Below are 16,975 nucleotides of genomic sequence, written 5' to 3' on the forward strand. Positions count from 1 at the left end.
CTGCATAACAATCCCTGGATGAGCTCCACCACCTATTTTTCTACAAAATGACCCCTGGACATAATACAGTACAATATTAGAGGTAATGCAAAAGGAGAATGAGGAACTTTACTGTTTGCAACTGAGTACATAATGAAGGTGGGAGTGAAATAAAATTGGGATTTACTTCGGAGGAGCAAAATCTGTCAGATAAGCATGTGTCCTTTAGTCTGTGTTAGTAGTTGATAATTAATGAAGCACCACAGAAAGAACTGAAAGGTGACTAGGTGGGGGTGGGGGGGAGGGAATGAACATGAATCCATTTCTTCATGAAAGTAGCATATCCTAACAGTAACTTTTAACTTGTGAATTAAATATTTAAGAGCACATCAAGGATTAAGGTTATTAAAAGGTTCCTAATACCCCTGATAGCCAAGTCCAGTTATGTACAACACCCACAGTTACATTCACACATTCGCACAGCTCTTGTCAATAGCACTGGCCAACAGTTACAGCAAAGAAGGAACAGCAACACTAAAACCAGCCTCTTATATGACTGATCATTACACAATTGTCAATAAGCTGCTATTACCTGCAAAATGGGCTGACTGTGGTTTGTACAATCTATATTTAGCATAGAAACTAAACCATGGTTTCCAGTTATGGATTCCAACTATTCCACAGTTGGTCCTCTTCGCACATAATGGAAAACTGCAATTTGGAAATAAAAAGGCAACTAGGGAAAGGAAACTCAGCATAAGAGGAGGGGGGATGGGGAAGGGAGGGAACACACAAGCCCATGCAACGTATCAGTCCTCCAAATCAGAGAATGTAGGATTCCACTGAGAACAGGCATCAAGATGGATGAGAAGGGGAGGAGATAGGAAAGAAAGAGTGAGAGAATCTTCCTCTGGCCTGTTTTTTTCCTGGACTGAATTTCTGGATAATTTCAGCTAGAACAATGTTCACGACTTTTATCAAAATGTGAATAATCAACATGGCTTCAATAGATGCAAAGGTTTTGTGGGTAACCTTTTAGGATATTTCATGATGGACAAGCAGATCTTCAGGAAGTTCAATGCACCCTTGCTGGAATTTTATACAACAGAAAATTTTGTTTCCAATAAGAATCGTTCTATAAACATTTTTCCGTGGATTCAGAAAACCAGGGTCCCCTTGCTCCACCTCATGATTTCTTTTACATTTAGACATACATCCAGTAAAAGAAGGCTGATTAACAACAATCTCAATGGCCATCATGCTTTGAGCAAAATAACTTGTTTAAATGGTTGTGGCAGCAAAGTCCTTCATGGATCAGATCCCTGATCAGCAAACAATTTAAAGAAGAGGGGGAAGCTGTCAGGCCAGGTAACATCAGGTGTCTCCTCATCCCAGAGAACTGCCAGGAAACTCTTAGGTTCAGCAACATTCTTTCCATGCATTCTTCTTACATCTGGGTGGCAACTAGGGGCCAGGAGAATACTGATTGTAATTAGAGCCCGATTTGGCCTGGAGGCTTCCAAGTGTTAAAGTGTTAAAATCTATAGTAGACCATTCAGGCAACCATGTTTCACTAGATTCATCATATATATATATAGTTGGTTTATCTCACAGTCAAAGGTTTACCAGATTCACTTCTGCACAGCAACAAAATAATAGTAATCTCCAGATTCATACAAAAATCCCCTACCAGAACACACACACACACAAACCCTGTGTACCTTTTTTCTTCTAAATGCCCCCCCCCCAAAAAAAACCCTCACTGCAAAATATTAGAACTGTTTATCCATCCCTAGACATGTGAAGGCTAGGGGAAAACCTAGAAAACAACTCTAGAAAATGGGGTCCCCCATCCCTCCCCCAAGATCCTATTTTTTAACTTTTCCCGAGAAAAAATGGAAATCTGTGTAAGCACTGAAAAAAACTTCTCAATAAAATATTTTATCTTTTGAGAGTTAGTTGAAATTATTTTTAAAACAAGGTTTTACAAAGCATGTAATATGAAACCTTTCAGATAAAACAATTTATAGCATTCACTGAAGATAATTCCAACTTATTTCAACAATGTTTCCTGCTACTATGCTCAGTCACCCATTCCAGAAGCATCCTACCTCAAGCAGCCTTCCAAATGGCGAGTCTGCCTTATATGCATGCTGTGTGAGGGACAGCTCACCCTGTCACCTCATGGCCCGTGGGAACAACCCACAAAGGCACAGGTGCCATACTAAACAGAGGGAGTTGGCAACCCAATTCATAAGACTTCATCAAAATTGTTGTTCAGTAAACTTTGGGGTGTTCTACAGTTCTGTCCCTGTCTGTTTATGAGTGGATGAGATTAGCCCCACACCCCTCCCATCCTCAACGTCTTACCCAGGCCCCTTCCAAAGAAAAGGGATCCCCTCCCCCAGAGCCTGCTCCCACCACTGATCAGCTGGCCGGCAGGGGGCCTTCCTGGCAGTGGTGAAGGCTTAGCTCAGTTTTTCAGTGATGTCACCAACAATGCAGCAATGATAACAGAAGTTACATCATTATGTTGCTGGCAATGTGGAAATGTTCTGATATTTGAATGAAAATTCCATGGTAAAACCAGCTTCTGCCATAGAGGTTTTTTATCCAAGTACCAGTAAATAAAATAACTTCCAGTGCATGAATTGTTACTGAAAAGTACCTAGCTGCCTCTTCTCAGATCAAAGAAGGTGGGCTCTGACTCAGGGATGCCCATGACAGGAACACAGCTATGCCCATTCTGGAGGCACTGGACCTCTGTTTTGTTCAGCTGCAAAATATAGCAGAGTCCAGCAGCACCTTGAAGGCTGACTACACATACTACTCCCTATCCACTTCCTACATACACATTCTGCTGGCTGCTGTGTGCAGCTAAAATGAGGAACATGCTGATGGGCTGTTTAAGGTAGGGTGGTCTTGGGAGGTTGCCTCTGTGTCCCACACTTCCCCACAACAATGCTGGCATCTGATTCAGAGAAACCAACTCTATGATTCTATGATTTTAGTGTAGAATGTCAGCTTGGGGATGGGGCTAAACCTGGATTAAAAGTCTAGTATGAAATTGTTGACCGAATGGCTGAGCTGATGTGATGGCACAGAATCTAAAGAACATCTCTAACGGTTAATGATTAAAGTTGCCAAAGTTAGATTCTGTAAGAGAATGGGAAGTTGTCAGCTGGGCTATCCTAAAAATCACACAGGTCAGGACATGACAAAGACTAGGAAGTAATGCGGGAGAATCATAAGGTATCTAAAGGAAGATGACAAAACAGAGCTGAACAAAAATGGGGTAGGAGCAGCTTTTACAAACATTTTTGTTCTTCCTGAAACCCTCTCCCCTCTTTGGTGTTTTTGCAATTAGAAGGAGTGAGAAGGGAAAGGAAATGCAGGAGCTTGGTGATCTTAGCCATACTCTTCTGGCACACATTCAGGAGGCATTTCCAATATCTTGCATTCAGAAAGTGGTACCACCCTAAAGTAAGCCTCTCTGTAAGTCTCTTTGATTAAATGCTCCTTTGGTGCCATTTCTTTTTCAAATTCTGCTTCTCCTTCAGAACAGTGGCACCAAATTCAGCTCTGTGCCAAGATCGCCCGGGGAAAGAAAGCTACTGAAGTGTTCTTTTTACTTTCCTTATGGAAGGGAGTGGGTATGGGAGGTTCTTCGATATGACTTAACTCTGCTTGAACTCAGAGATTATTGTTTTCATTTATGGTCTGCCTTTCTCACTGCCTATGGCATGACATCATTTCTATGAAGAGGTCAGCTGAAAGAAAAGAAAAGTCAAAGAGAAGCTAGGGATGAAGCAAAATCTTACCATGGATACAGGATGAGGAAGCAGAAGGTATTATTGGCAACAAAGGCAAAGAGTTAATGGCTGCTTGGAGGGCTGAGTTCTGTGGGCCAGCTATTCAAAGCAGTAGACAACATTGCTGCTGTGCCTCCAAGAATTGTATAAAATAGGAATTCTTGCACCACTGGCAGCATTTTACTGTCATTCCAGCATTCTGGAAAAGCAGCAGCAAGAGGGCAATGAACATTGTTTGTGTTATTCTGCTTTCAGTTGTAAGGTGTTCCCCTCACCCCTGAAAATTTTAACTCATTCTATATGATACAATTTTTAAAAAATTGTCATTTTAAGAAGCTTAATTTCAGGAGAAGCTAGTCAAGCAAGATATAAATATCATAATAAACAGAATAAGTAATGGTGATGAAGAGGTGAAAATTAAGTTCACAAACAGACAATTCCCAGGCTGCAGGCTTTTCATACTCCAGACTTCCTGTTTGTCATTTTAAAAACTGCAACAATCCACATAACTCCACAGTGGCAGACTTATCAAAATCAAGTGCAAGTCTTAGTCTTTAGAAAATTGAGATAATTAAAGCCCAACTACAAGTTCTCTTCCAATTAACCTGATGAGACAAGTGTCAATAGCAGCACAGTCCTCAAATAGTCTGTTGCATTGTTACATCCTAGGACATATGTGGGCACATAACCTGTTGATGTAATGGTGGCACTATAGTATAATGTATTCATTTCAGGTTTATATAGCGCTGCAATATACAAGAGTACTAATTATTTTGCAAGATATTGGGTCTGATCCAGGCAGCTTTTTCTCTCAGTCTTACATAATGCCCTTCCTATTTATAGTCCTCATCCCACATGGTTTTTGTCTGCTTAGGCACACGATCCACAGCACAGCTTTCTGGGTTATCAAAGGAAACCCCTCCTTCCCCTTTCACTAGTGGAGTCTGCAGCTATAAACTGTGTGTGCAGAAAGTATTGTTGATTTGATTTCTTCCATATATGCTTTTAAGGACCATATCACACATGCCTCATGTGACTCAAGACAGCATTTCTGAACCACATCCAACTTTTTTGTAGGGTGGGCCTCATAGCAGAAAGTTTCCAAGCAGAAAACAGAATAAGAGATACAACAAACCCCAAACTTCCAGTACATGAGAGCCAGTTCTCAAGTAATGTAAGGCAATGCTGGCTGACTGAAATCAAAACCATATCCAGACATGGATATGGCATGCCACATTTGGTATAGCTGCATTTGAACAGAGCCACACACATGGCATACTAACACCCCCTCCATTCCTTCAGTTCAATTTCCTTCCATTCACAGTGGTAATTTGCATGCAATATTTAGAGAATAAATTGTCAATAATTCTCTGCAGCATACATTTCTTCTTTTAGAGCTATCACCTCAAAAGAATGAACGTCAACATAGGAACAAGATGTCAGAAAAATAACCCAGTCAAACTGAAAATGACACAGTTGGGCTGTTTTAGCTGGATTGTGATTCATATCTTCATCTGACATAAATACAGCAATTCTCTTTTAACCTGACATTTCCTGTAAATATGGGTTTCAGATAATTAGTCCAACTAGACATCAGGACATTATCTTTTTTCCCTCCTGCTTCCCTCAGAGAAAATTCATTATGCTTTCACAAGGCCTGTTGAGTATGAGATGTGGGGTCAACAGAGATATTTTACAGCAAAAGTCTTGCATATGACAGATTAATTTCATTTTATGAATACATGGGTACAGTCCTGCCTAAATTAAGTCCATTTAAGTTTCACTCAATTTAATGGTAGCATGTGCTCTGTTCTTGAAACACATTCTTAACTTTTGGCTGAAAGATTTTGAAGTTATATATAAACATGGAATATGAAACCAGAATTATAACTTTCAACCAGAAAAGGTAATTCTCAACTAGTTTCTAAGGGATCAGGGAACCAACAGTTGTACTCATGCAAATTGGTGCTTTTTTCTTTATAAAGAAAAAAATGGTAATTATTCTTGCAACTGTGAAGTTCAAGAGCTCTTAAAACTTTCCAGTCATATTCTAAGCACACTTCTGCAATCAATAAGTAATAATGTAATCATTTTAACTTTATAACACTCAATTTCAAGGCAGTAAAGAATCAACAGTGCCACTCTAAACAGCGTTACACACTTCTAAGCCTTCAATACGCAATGAACTTAAAAGGGTGTAACTGCTTCGGATGGAATTAATAATAACCTAAAAAGCACTATAATACCCTCGGGGCGGGGGGCAGAGCTAATATTGTTTAGATTTTATTGTAAAACATACTTGGGGTGAAAGAAAGAAGCTGCATGAGGAAGTTTGTCCCCAATGGATTCCCATGACACCACTGAAAAATGGTACTCAACTTATTTTGGACTCAGACTAATCCAGTGCCATTTAATATGAAGTGAAAAGCATGTGAAAACCTCATGCTTATACAATGATAGCCAGCACATAATTAAATGGAAAACTCCACCAGCACCCCATGGGAAAAATAAAAACTAGGAATACCATGCACCTTTACATAGTAAGTAAAACATAAAGATTATAAATTGAACTGAATTCCATAAGAACATTAAGAATGTTTCATTTTCTGTTCCAATCAGTGGGATTTTTCAAAGTGCTTAATTCAGGCAGGATTGTAGAGTTTAAAAAAAATCACATTAATACACTATTTTACTTTCAGACTTACCAAATGATGCAAAGGAAGGATACTTGGTTTGATTTGCTCTCACACCAAATGTTAACAAAATCACACATGCTACTATTCAGCAAGCCAAAAGCAGGGAAGAGGGGGAATCAAACCACACTTTCGTTTGATCACAGCTGACTCTCATCTCTCTCTTTCTTCCATCCACTTTGGGGTACATTACACACAAAGCTAACAACTTAATGTGAGGGAAATTTCACAAACAAAAGTGTTGCCAAGCTTCCATAGCAGGAATCAGCTATAGTCGTCCTCAGACTTACATGTTGTTGCAGCTGGCCCTGGACCAAGTTTCTCGACTCTGTCACTGTCTGGTGGCATCATCAAGGTCCAGGTTGCCTCTTACAGTGTCTGTTACATTTTGCATGGCATTGAGAATAGAATCCGTACCTCGAAAGGTGGCTTGATTTCAGTTTCCCTTCTCCATCTCCCGCTTCCAATCCTTCTTCCATGCTGCTCCCTTAATCCTGGAAGAGCGGCCCCTCCCCCTCCATTAAGACATTCCATACTGTCCCTCATATTTTTTTTCTTTTAATATCTCTCTATATATGTTCTTTTCTATGCAAAGCCTTCCTGAGATCATATCAGAAATTCACTTCTACCGGCTGACTGCCACCTACTCCTCTGTCCTTTCTGTTTGCCTTTGTTCTATAAACGAAATTTAGACCAATGGAAAAAGGAACATACCACCTATATGCTCAACACAGAGCGTAGCAAAATGGTAGCGTGAGAAAGAATTAGATAAGAATAACAATTATGAATTTGTGAATACATTTCCTTTTTAAAAAAATTAGAAGAGTACCTTTCACATTGGAAGACAGCTTGTGAGTGGGAGAATTTTTTTAGGTTTCCCCTCTCCTTGAATGTGCTTTCCATATAATATTTTACTACAGAAATGTACCTACCTCCCATCACCACAGTGCATCAACACTAAATACATACATTTGCGTCACTCAGACACACTTTAAAGTACATAGATGGCATTTGAAAGAAAGGGAAAAAGAAAGAAGCAAGAAAGTCATGTAATACCTTTACTTTTACCTATGGATTTGATGAAATGGTTCCATGAAGAAAGCATCGCCAGACAAAAAAGAGAACAAAGAAGAGAAACAACAGTAAGAGTCATGTGTGTGTAAATGTAAATGCTGTCACATCCGAAACATGAAAAGAGACAAAGCATGAAATAAGTGTTTGATGACAAATGGAAATGCCATTAGTATTGCATTTTAACAATTGTTCTCTTCCCAATTATAATGTACATGCAGAAGAACACAGAAGTAACCCATGCTTCATTTCCAAACAAGTGACACAGAAGTGACATGGACATTGACTAAGAGGAAGGAGAGTTGCACGGGGTGATGGGGGAAATGCCACTTATTTCATCATGTTGCAAAAGTGTACTCTTAGCATTCCAGAAGCCAGGAGCGGATGCTTTCCGCGTTTTCCAAACAGCCATGCATTAATGCAAAGCAGGATTTTTATTTCTATTTCCTTGCTGGGAACAAACTCAAGTCTCTTCTTTTACCATCTATCTGGGGGAATGATTATCATGGTGTTTAAACACTTGGACAGATCCAGTCAGATTATTAGCTCTTTCACCCTTGATTTTTTTTATTTTTAAAAAAGTTATTATATTGCAAGTAGGGTAGGGAGATAGTTGAAAAGGAGAAGAAAAACTATTTAGGGAGCAACTTAAACAAAAAGGTGATACAGATAAATAAAGAGAGCTATGTATATATTTAATACACACACACACATACACACAACAACAACAACAAAAGAAAGATGTAGCTTAAGATCATGTGCTGATTTGCAGCCCAGGACAGCTCACAAGCATTTGGCCATCATTTGCTGTGATGGATTTCGAAGCAGCTACAGAACAAAAATAATATATATATATATATATTTAAAAAACAATGAAAGCAGAGTGGAAAAGGAGCAGAACCCATACCTTGGTCGCCCATCATCAGGTGCGCCAGACCTTAAAGGGAAACAAGAGCACAGTCAGCAATGAACAAGGGTGCATGGGAAGGTGGTATTGTTACAGTGACAAAAATTGTGTTTTGTTTGGGGGGGGGGGTGTTTGTTACAGGCATCTGTCTCCTGTGAGATGTTTGCATTACAGAGGAAAATTAAAAGAGCATTTTTCAACCACTGGTTGGAATGCTTGGGGCAGGGGGGGCAGGTGTGGGGCAAAAGAGAAATCGGGCTGCTGTTCTAACACAGAGTAATGCTGCACTGTACAGTTCCTTTTCTAGGCACTGAAGTTGGGCTGAGGACAAAAAACATAGGAAAATTATTTCAAATTCAATGAACTCCTGGAATGTTCCATCTTATCTCTTAAGCACTTTTGTTTCACTAGAAGGACTCCTTGTCCTGTAAAATTGATTTCTTTCTCCACCCCCTTCTAAACCTGAAATTATGTCAACCTGAAGAATGGGCTGGGTCTGATCTTTTTCCCCTCATTGAAAATGAGCATTTCAAATAATTAAAGAAAAGAATTATTTTGTCACATTGAAATGATAATGCAAGGGATGTCTCCTTGTTTGTGTGAAACATGTGGACAGCTTAAAAATCTGTTCAGAATAGGCAAATGGTCCATCATCCAGTGGACAGAAGAAAATAGCATTAATCATAATTCAAACCCCCTCTTCGGTAGTAAAGGGTTTTCTCCAATTTAAAATGGATTTCTTTTTAAGAACACTGAGTCTAAAGCAAGTTTTTTTTTTTAATGAATGTGTTTTGTCTCAGAGAGAGGGTTGCATTTCAAACATGCAATCTATGCAAAGCAAGTTCTTTGGAGCTGTATTTTTTATTTCAGCCAAATGACAGCAAAAAATAAAAAGATGCATTTTGCTCAAAACCAAATTTGAGATATTTCATATTAATTCCCCTGGAAGACAAGTTCAGATTTTACATTTAATTCTTTAAACAGACCATTATGGGATTTTTCAAAACACCCTTCCCATCACAGCATTCAGAACAAAAAACAAAGTTCTGAAGATACACTACAATCTCCATATGGGTTTTCATTGGCTAAGCCCCTGTTCACACAAAGAAGGTGTGCAATAGAATATGCTATTTTTTACTGGAAGGTAAGATTCTTAAAGAATATCTTGAGACCTCTAATTCATGAATAAAATTAGCTGCACACATAAAACATGTAACAAGTGATTCTGCAGGGAACAGCAATTTCAAAAGCAGATCATTCACATTCCAAACATTAATTATAGCATTATTAATCATTTGAAGAAATAAGGTTTTAAATAATATGGGAAATGTTAATTTAGAAAGTACTGTCTGCTTTGCAGGTATCCTTGTAAACTATTTTAATACTTAAGGAATATTATTCTGACAGCAAACTAGTATTACTTTAAATCCAGATTGTTCACTATAAGATCAGCAACATCTCTGCATTTGATCATAGAGCAGACATGACAGAAGCACAGAGCAGAGTGCACAACTCATGAGTTCATCCAGATTTCATGGTGAATGTATGAAGAGTGGGGAAATGGCATAGGAAATTTCCTGCAATAAACGCATTTACAAATGTTTTGAGATGTCAATACATAGCACTGAAAATATTACAGCTCTGAGTTGTAACTACTTCCAACTTGTTTCCTATGATGACTTAACAATGATCATTAGTCAGCTGTATACTGATCCCCTGTTCAAGGTTCTCTGTACAGCAACATGGCAGGTCCTCCTTCTGATAAAATCACTAATTTTGGCTTTTAGCTCTCAAATAATATATTTTCCTCAAACAGAAATGAAGAATACAGCCTACCAAATCCTGTCAAACAAATTATTTTCATTTTCCAAGGTAAATATTGTTTTAAGTCCATCTTGCATCAGTTCCTTAGGAGAACTTCTCTCTTTTTTCCCCTTTATTTTTTTGCTTATACATTGCTTGTCAGACTGAGTACTAGGTTTAAGTTATGTTTTACTGGATAAGGGACTGTTATATGGGATACTAAAAAAGAATAAAAGCTTTAGAAATGTTATAGTGATACTTAACATTAATTTGTGGATTAAAAAAAAATCTAGAGGGAGCCAAGAGTCAGAGTCATTAATGAAGCAAAGAATGCGGGGTGACATGAGGTTTACAAGATAATGCATAATTCACTGCCACAGGAGGTGGTGGCGGCCACAAGCATGGCCACCTTCAAGAGGGGTTTAGATAAAAATATGGAACAGAAGTCCATCAGTGGCTATATATAAATTTTTTTTGGCCACTGTGTGACACAGAGTGTTGGACTAGATGGCCCATTGGCCTGATCCAACATGGCTTCTCTTATGTTCTTATGGATGGGAAATTAGAGAAAGAAATACTTTTCTCCCTTTCTCACAATACAAGAACTCGTGGGCATTCAATGAAATTGCTGAGCGGTCGAGTTAAAACGGATAAAAGGAAGTACTTCTTCACCCAAAGGGTGATTAACATGTGGAATTCACTGCCACAGGAGGTGGTGGCGGCTACAAGCATTGACAGCTTCAAGAGGGGGTTAGATAAAAATATGGAGCAGAGATCCATCAGTGGCTATTAGCCACAGTGTGTATATATATATGTGTGTGTGTGTGCATGTGTGTATATATATATATATGTGTGTGTGTGTGTGTGTGTGTGTAATTTTTCTGGCCACTGTGTGACACAGAGTGTTGGACTGGATGGGCCATTGGCCTGATCCAACATGGCTTCTCTTATGTTCTTAAATTATTAGTCTAAGAATCATTCAGACTTTTAAAATGGTAAGAGTTATGTTAGTTGTATACAGGAGCCTTCTCTTTAAGTAACCAGAGTGACAACACATTTCTCAAAACAAGCCTTCTCTTTCTTTGAGTGTTAAAAACAGAACACTATGCAGCTTGCAAATGCTGTCCCCCTGCCTTTTGTGATCCCAAATACTTTTTTTAAAAGGGGGGGGGCATGGAATGGGTCAGGAGAACAAAGAACAGTTTGCTTGGGATTCAAATCTCACCCCAACCTCTACCCTACATATCAACAGAGTCTTCTTAATGGGAATGAGAAGGGAGGTATAATCTTTTGGCAGCAGCCCCTCACACCTCATGGAATACAACCCAAAGGCCTAAAACACTCAGAGAAGCTTTTCCAAGAGTTTGGGGGAGCATGTCACTCAAAAGGAAGCGCTTAAAAGCCTTAGTACAAAAGTGAAACACTGCTTGCAGTGTTTTGATTCCAGCCTTCATAAACTGCAATTTTAAGTACATACAGAAAACAAGTCAACGTATGCTTTGATTACAGCAAAAACTTCAAGAAAATAAGCCTGCAGGACTGCACTCAGTCCTGTAAACAAGATTTATCTATCACTATCATTATTGCTATTATTATTACCACCCCATTGGGTGAAATTAGCATCTAACTATATGCTTCTGGACATTCAAATATCTGGATAAGGTCTGTATGTGCAATCTACCCAAGCAGAACATCTCTATCCAAGTACCATCCAATAGACCCTGGCAAACATTGGGTCCTGCACATTCCTGCCACTGGGATAAAAATGACTGCTATCCAACACACAACAAGGTGCATCAATTGCTTTGAATTTGAACTGAATCTGTGTGTGCCAAAATGTGTACAGATTTACAGCTTAAATTGCTCCATGTTTCTAGATTGAGGCATATCAATCCCATAAAATGTACAGACAACTCAACAATGAACATTCTGTAAAACTGAGACAGCTGGTTAATTAAATGTTTGTACCCACTGCAGCTAGAAGCTAGATGTTCTCATTGGGCCACACTCTAAATAAGTAGGTTTAGGAAATATCTGGATTAAATCTAAGCATCGTGTTGAAGAAAGCAACCAAGTTCTATTAAGGCTGTATGCTGCCTGCTACACTGGGAGGAAATGGGGGAGAAGGCAAAAATGGAAAAATAATTCCTGTAACTATAATTGTTCCTGAAACAGAAAAGAGAAAATTGGCATATGATAGGCAGGGCTTCTCTTCTTGGGTAATGCATTGTAACAGTGTTCTGGAACCTCTCTGTGGAAACAAGATCCTCAAAAAATGTCCAAAAGTTTGTAAGCGGCACCAGGGGAGCATAACAGTCTTTGATACAACAAAGTATGTTAAAACTTCAAGGTCATCATTCAATGTTAAGCATCAAAGGGGAGATGTAGTATGTGCGAAAAGGATCTAGGGGTCTTAGTGGATCATACGTTGAACATTAGTCAACAGTGTGATGCGGTGGCTAAAAAGGCAAATGCAATTTTGGGCTGTATCAACAGAAGTATAGACCTTTTTCGCACACAGCTTACCTGTTCCCTCCGCAGCGTCTGGTCGGATTTCCCACCATCTGCGCCGAAGTTACAGGAAGTGCCGCAGCTTTTGCGTAGCAAACGTAAACCGCTAAAACCCAGTTTACGTTTGCTACACAAAAGCCGTGGCACTTCCTGTAACTCCGGCGCAAATGGTGGGAAATCTGACAGACGATGTGGAGGGAACAGGATTGTGACTGCGAGGTAAGCTGTGTGCGAAAATGGTTATAGTGTCCAGATCACGTGAAGTGATGGTATCGTTTTGCTCCGCTCTGGTAAGATCTCACCTGGAGTATTGTGTTCAGTTTTGGGCACCACATTTTAAGAAGGATATAGACAAGCTGGAACGGGTCCAGAGGAGGGCGACAAAGATGGTGAGGGGTCTGGAGACCAAGTCCTATGAGGAAAGGTTGAAGAACCTGGGTATGTTTAGCCTGGAGAGGATGCGACTGAGAGGTGATATGATCACCATCTTCAAGTACTTGAAGGGCTGTCATCTAGAGGATGGTGTGGAATTGTTTTCTGTGGCCCTGGAAGGTAGGACCAGAACCAATGGGTTGAAATCAAATCAAAAGAGTTTCCGGCTCAACATTAGGAAGAACTTCCTGACCGTTAGAGCGATTCCTCAGTGGAACAGGCTTCCTCGGGAGGTGGTGGGCTCTCCTTCCTTGGAGATTTTTAAACAGAGGCTAGATGGCCATCTGACAGCAATGAAGATCCTGTGAATTTAGGGGGAAGTGTTTGTGAGTTTCCTGCATTGTGCAAGGGGTTGGATTAGATGACCCTGGAGGTCCCTTCCAACTCTATGATTTTATGAAAAGCAAGACCCAAAAAAGAACTGAGAAAGTTGGTGACATGTCTAAAGTATGGAAATTGCTTTAAAGTAGAAGTCCATAGGGCATGAAAATAATATTGTTTCAAGGATTCCTGTGTGTTTCTCCTTCATTGCCCTCTTTAGAGTTCCGACTCCTCTTTTTCCAGAAAAAAGGTCCTGGGAGACCATCCTGGTTACCTCATTCCAGTCAGTGTGCAGACCACACTGAGAGTACTGAGGTCTGCTGTCTTCTCAGTGTATCTACTCAGCGCAGACAAGGAGCAGATCAGTAAAATATGAACCTGGTGCACTGTGGACTTTGAGGTCAGAACTAGAGATGTGTGTATGTGCATTTCCAATATGAAAATATGTCTGAAAAATACATTATTGGTATTTTTAATATATTTAGGTATCCAGATGATATGCAGGATTTTTCAAGATACCAGTAAATGCATTCCCCCAAAATTTCAGAAATATTCAGGAGTATCCAGGAATATTGGGTGGCAGCATATTAAAGCTCCCAGCACTGCCGCCCCCCCCCCCCCCGCCATTTGCAATGTGTGTGGGGGGTGTCATCTTCTTGCTAGATATTGGTATTAGCTTGCCAGGTTTGTCTGGCTTGGATTCTGTGGTTTGACATTGGCTCTGTTGGTCTTGCAGCAATGTCCCTTATTTATGTTAGTTTGCTTTGGATTTTTTTGGTTTGACATTGGCTTGGATACTCTGGTTTGATTTTGTTGGGCTTACAACAGTACCCCTTGTTTAAGTCAGCAGGATTCAAGTCCAGTAGTACTTTACAGACCAACAAGATTTTGGGGGTATAATCTTTTGAGAGTCAAAGCACTCATTGTCATATCTGCAGATCAGGACATCTACCCTCTGAAACTACCTCAGTTAAGTCCGTTTGGCTTGAATTCTCTGGTTTGACATTGAATTTGATTCTCTAATGTGACATTAGGAGTGCTACAATGGCCTGCTGTTCTGCTGGGATTCCCTGGTTCTTCACTGGTTCTGTGGGACTTGTTGGTTCTGTTTTCATTGAGAGGCTTTTGGCCAGTGGTTGCTTTGCTTGCTGTTGTATGTTTGGCTATTCTATGACCTGGAGAAAACATGGAATTCCGCCCCCCTCTGGCATAGGAAATGATGGAAAGGCTGGAGCACCTTGTTCAGGGGTCCATAGAATTGAACCCCTTTTCCCAATCTACTTGAAACTTGGAGGCTCTTTAGTGGACAGGAAGCATCAGCTCCACTGCAATTTTGATGACATTTGCTTGAAAAACAGCCACTGAAGACCCATGGAATGATTTCCCAATAGGGAATAATGAACCAAAATTATATTGGAATCCTGAGACAGGGGGACCCAACCAAAACAAAATCCAGGCACCAAACTTGTATTTGAGACACACATATCCCAGAACCAGTGTTCCCTCTAAGCTGAGTTAGTGTAAGCTAGCTCACAGTTTTTTAGCCTCTGGCTCACATCTTTGTCTTAGCTTAGGAAGGATGGTTCTAGAGCAAACTAATTTATGCAGTAGCCAAATCACTCACTCACAGCTTTAATGGCAGTAGCACACAAGGTAGAATTTTTGCTCACAAGATTCCACAGATTCGAGGGGGCACTGCCCAGAACATCAATAATTATGCCCTCACCAAGATCCAGATATGAAAAATACAAAATTGTTCTCTAGTGCACATTCTTAGCCTGAATTGTACTACACAAATCTGACTCTTAAAGGACAAATGTTGCAGACACATCTTATAGAAGGCTATAGAACTTTTGACTCTTTAAGGTCAAGAAGCTTAACAAGTATGTATATTGCATCTAGGTAGGATTTTGAATGTACACAACCCTCCGCCATTCTGCAGCCCCATAATGGCATGGGAAACAATGGAACAGCAAACTCCTAAAGAGTTGGCATTCATGGCTGTGTTCTGTTTTGTAGGCCTTGGTTGGTTTTACTAGCCTTTTTAAAAGTTGTATTTGCCTTGTCAGGAGGAGCAATTGGACCAAAAAGAGCTCACCAGGATGAGCCCTAAGTGAGAAGTGTAATGGAAATCTAAGGAAGGACCTTTCAGTACCTCATCTGCCAGTGCTACCTTACATCTCTCTCTTTTGTAACTGAGGTTAATTTGGTTAAGGAAATTCTTGCTTTACAGAGAATATTCTGATCTGCTGTTAATTAAAGTGGCTCTGCAAAGCTTAGTTAAGGCACAGTGATACAGGCCAGCTGAAGATCCAACTCACAGGGCATTTTCAGAAGATAATTCATTTATTTGAAACTTCACTTGTTATGGCTTTCTCCATATTATATAACCTCTGGTTAACTGCCAGAAAATGGCGCCTGGAAAATAGTCAAATCTTGCAGGTGATCAGTCATATCTAGCGGCACATCAAAGGACTTAAACCAATTCTTGGATTGCTACCTGTCTAGGGCTGCAAAATTAGATTGGTGGGTGAGAGGGATTTACCAAAGGCCAGAAAAATGTTTTGTTGAACTGGGTTTAAGTTGATGGGTGACAAGGTAGATGGACTTGCACTAAAAAGGATAACAAGATGCTCATAATTATCACAACGAGCAGTTTTGATGCATTATGCCTCCCATATTATTGTGCAAACATCTACACATAGTGCCACACAAATTATACCAACCAACGTAGTTTCCAACACTCCTGCTAAATGACCTTACATATTAAGTTTTCTATGCTTTTGATTGCTTTTCTAAAGACAATATAATTACCACCACCACCACCCCCCCCGCTTCTGTCATGTCAATAAGGGAATACAAAGCCACACAAGGGAGTTTACCAGGCAGATTTTGTGGGGGTGGGGGGAGGTTATATAACTGTTTCTCAAAGAGCAATGCAATAACAGGGGTAATATTAGAAGGAAGCTGATTGTGCTTCTACTAACTGATCAATGAGGACAATTAGTGAAGTTATTTGGACCTAGAAAGAATGTTTCTCTGTATAAGCTAATGCAACACCTACCTCGTGAATGGTCCCCACTTGAAATCTGAGGGGGTTTTATCAATTTTGAAATTCCACTTGGGTAGATTTCTCTCCCCTTGCCCTTCTTATGAGACTTCTTTCTATACTAGGCTAGTGATGCAATAAAGACACCCAACCACACTCCCACAATGAAACCTCATTGACAAGGGCCATGTGGACAGAGAATTGTCCAGCCAGTTAGTATAGAGGACCCAATGTGTGCTTTTAATTTTTTTGTCTATTTACAACAAAGAGCAAAATTCTGGAGACACAAACTTTGGCATTAGTTCAAAAAGGCCTTAGAGATGCATAGAAGGGCTATGCTTGCTTAGCAGGACATCTAACTTCCCTTCCCAACACCAGTCCCTCCACATGCTATAAA

General features: G+C 39.9%; 1 protein-coding gene across 6 annotated transcripts in view; it reads right to left on the reverse strand.

Annotated features, from left to right (window-relative positions):
* Positions 1-16,975, reverse strand: part of NRXN1 (neurexin 1) — a 1,496,060-nt gene that overhangs the window by 1,304,283 nt on the left and 174,802 nt on the right. For 2 of the 6 annotated variants that reach the window (XM_060249043.1, XM_060249073.1), the window contains exon 2: positions 8,463-8,492. The exons of the other annotated variants lie outside the window; for them this stretch is intronic. In XM_060249043.1, the coding sequence (XP_060105026.1) occupies positions 8,463-8,492 (30 nt within the window). The remainder of the gene's footprint in view (positions 1-8,462; positions 8,493-16,975) is intronic. 6 annotated transcript variants of the gene reach the window in all.

Source organism: Heteronotia binoei, chromosome 1 (assembly GCF_032191835.1).
Source record: "Heteronotia binoei isolate CCM8104 ecotype False Entrance Well chromosome 1, APGP_CSIRO_Hbin_v1, whole genome shotgun sequence".
Lineage (NCBI taxonomy): Eukaryota > Metazoa > Chordata > Lepidosauria > Squamata > Gekkonidae > Heteronotia > Heteronotia binoei.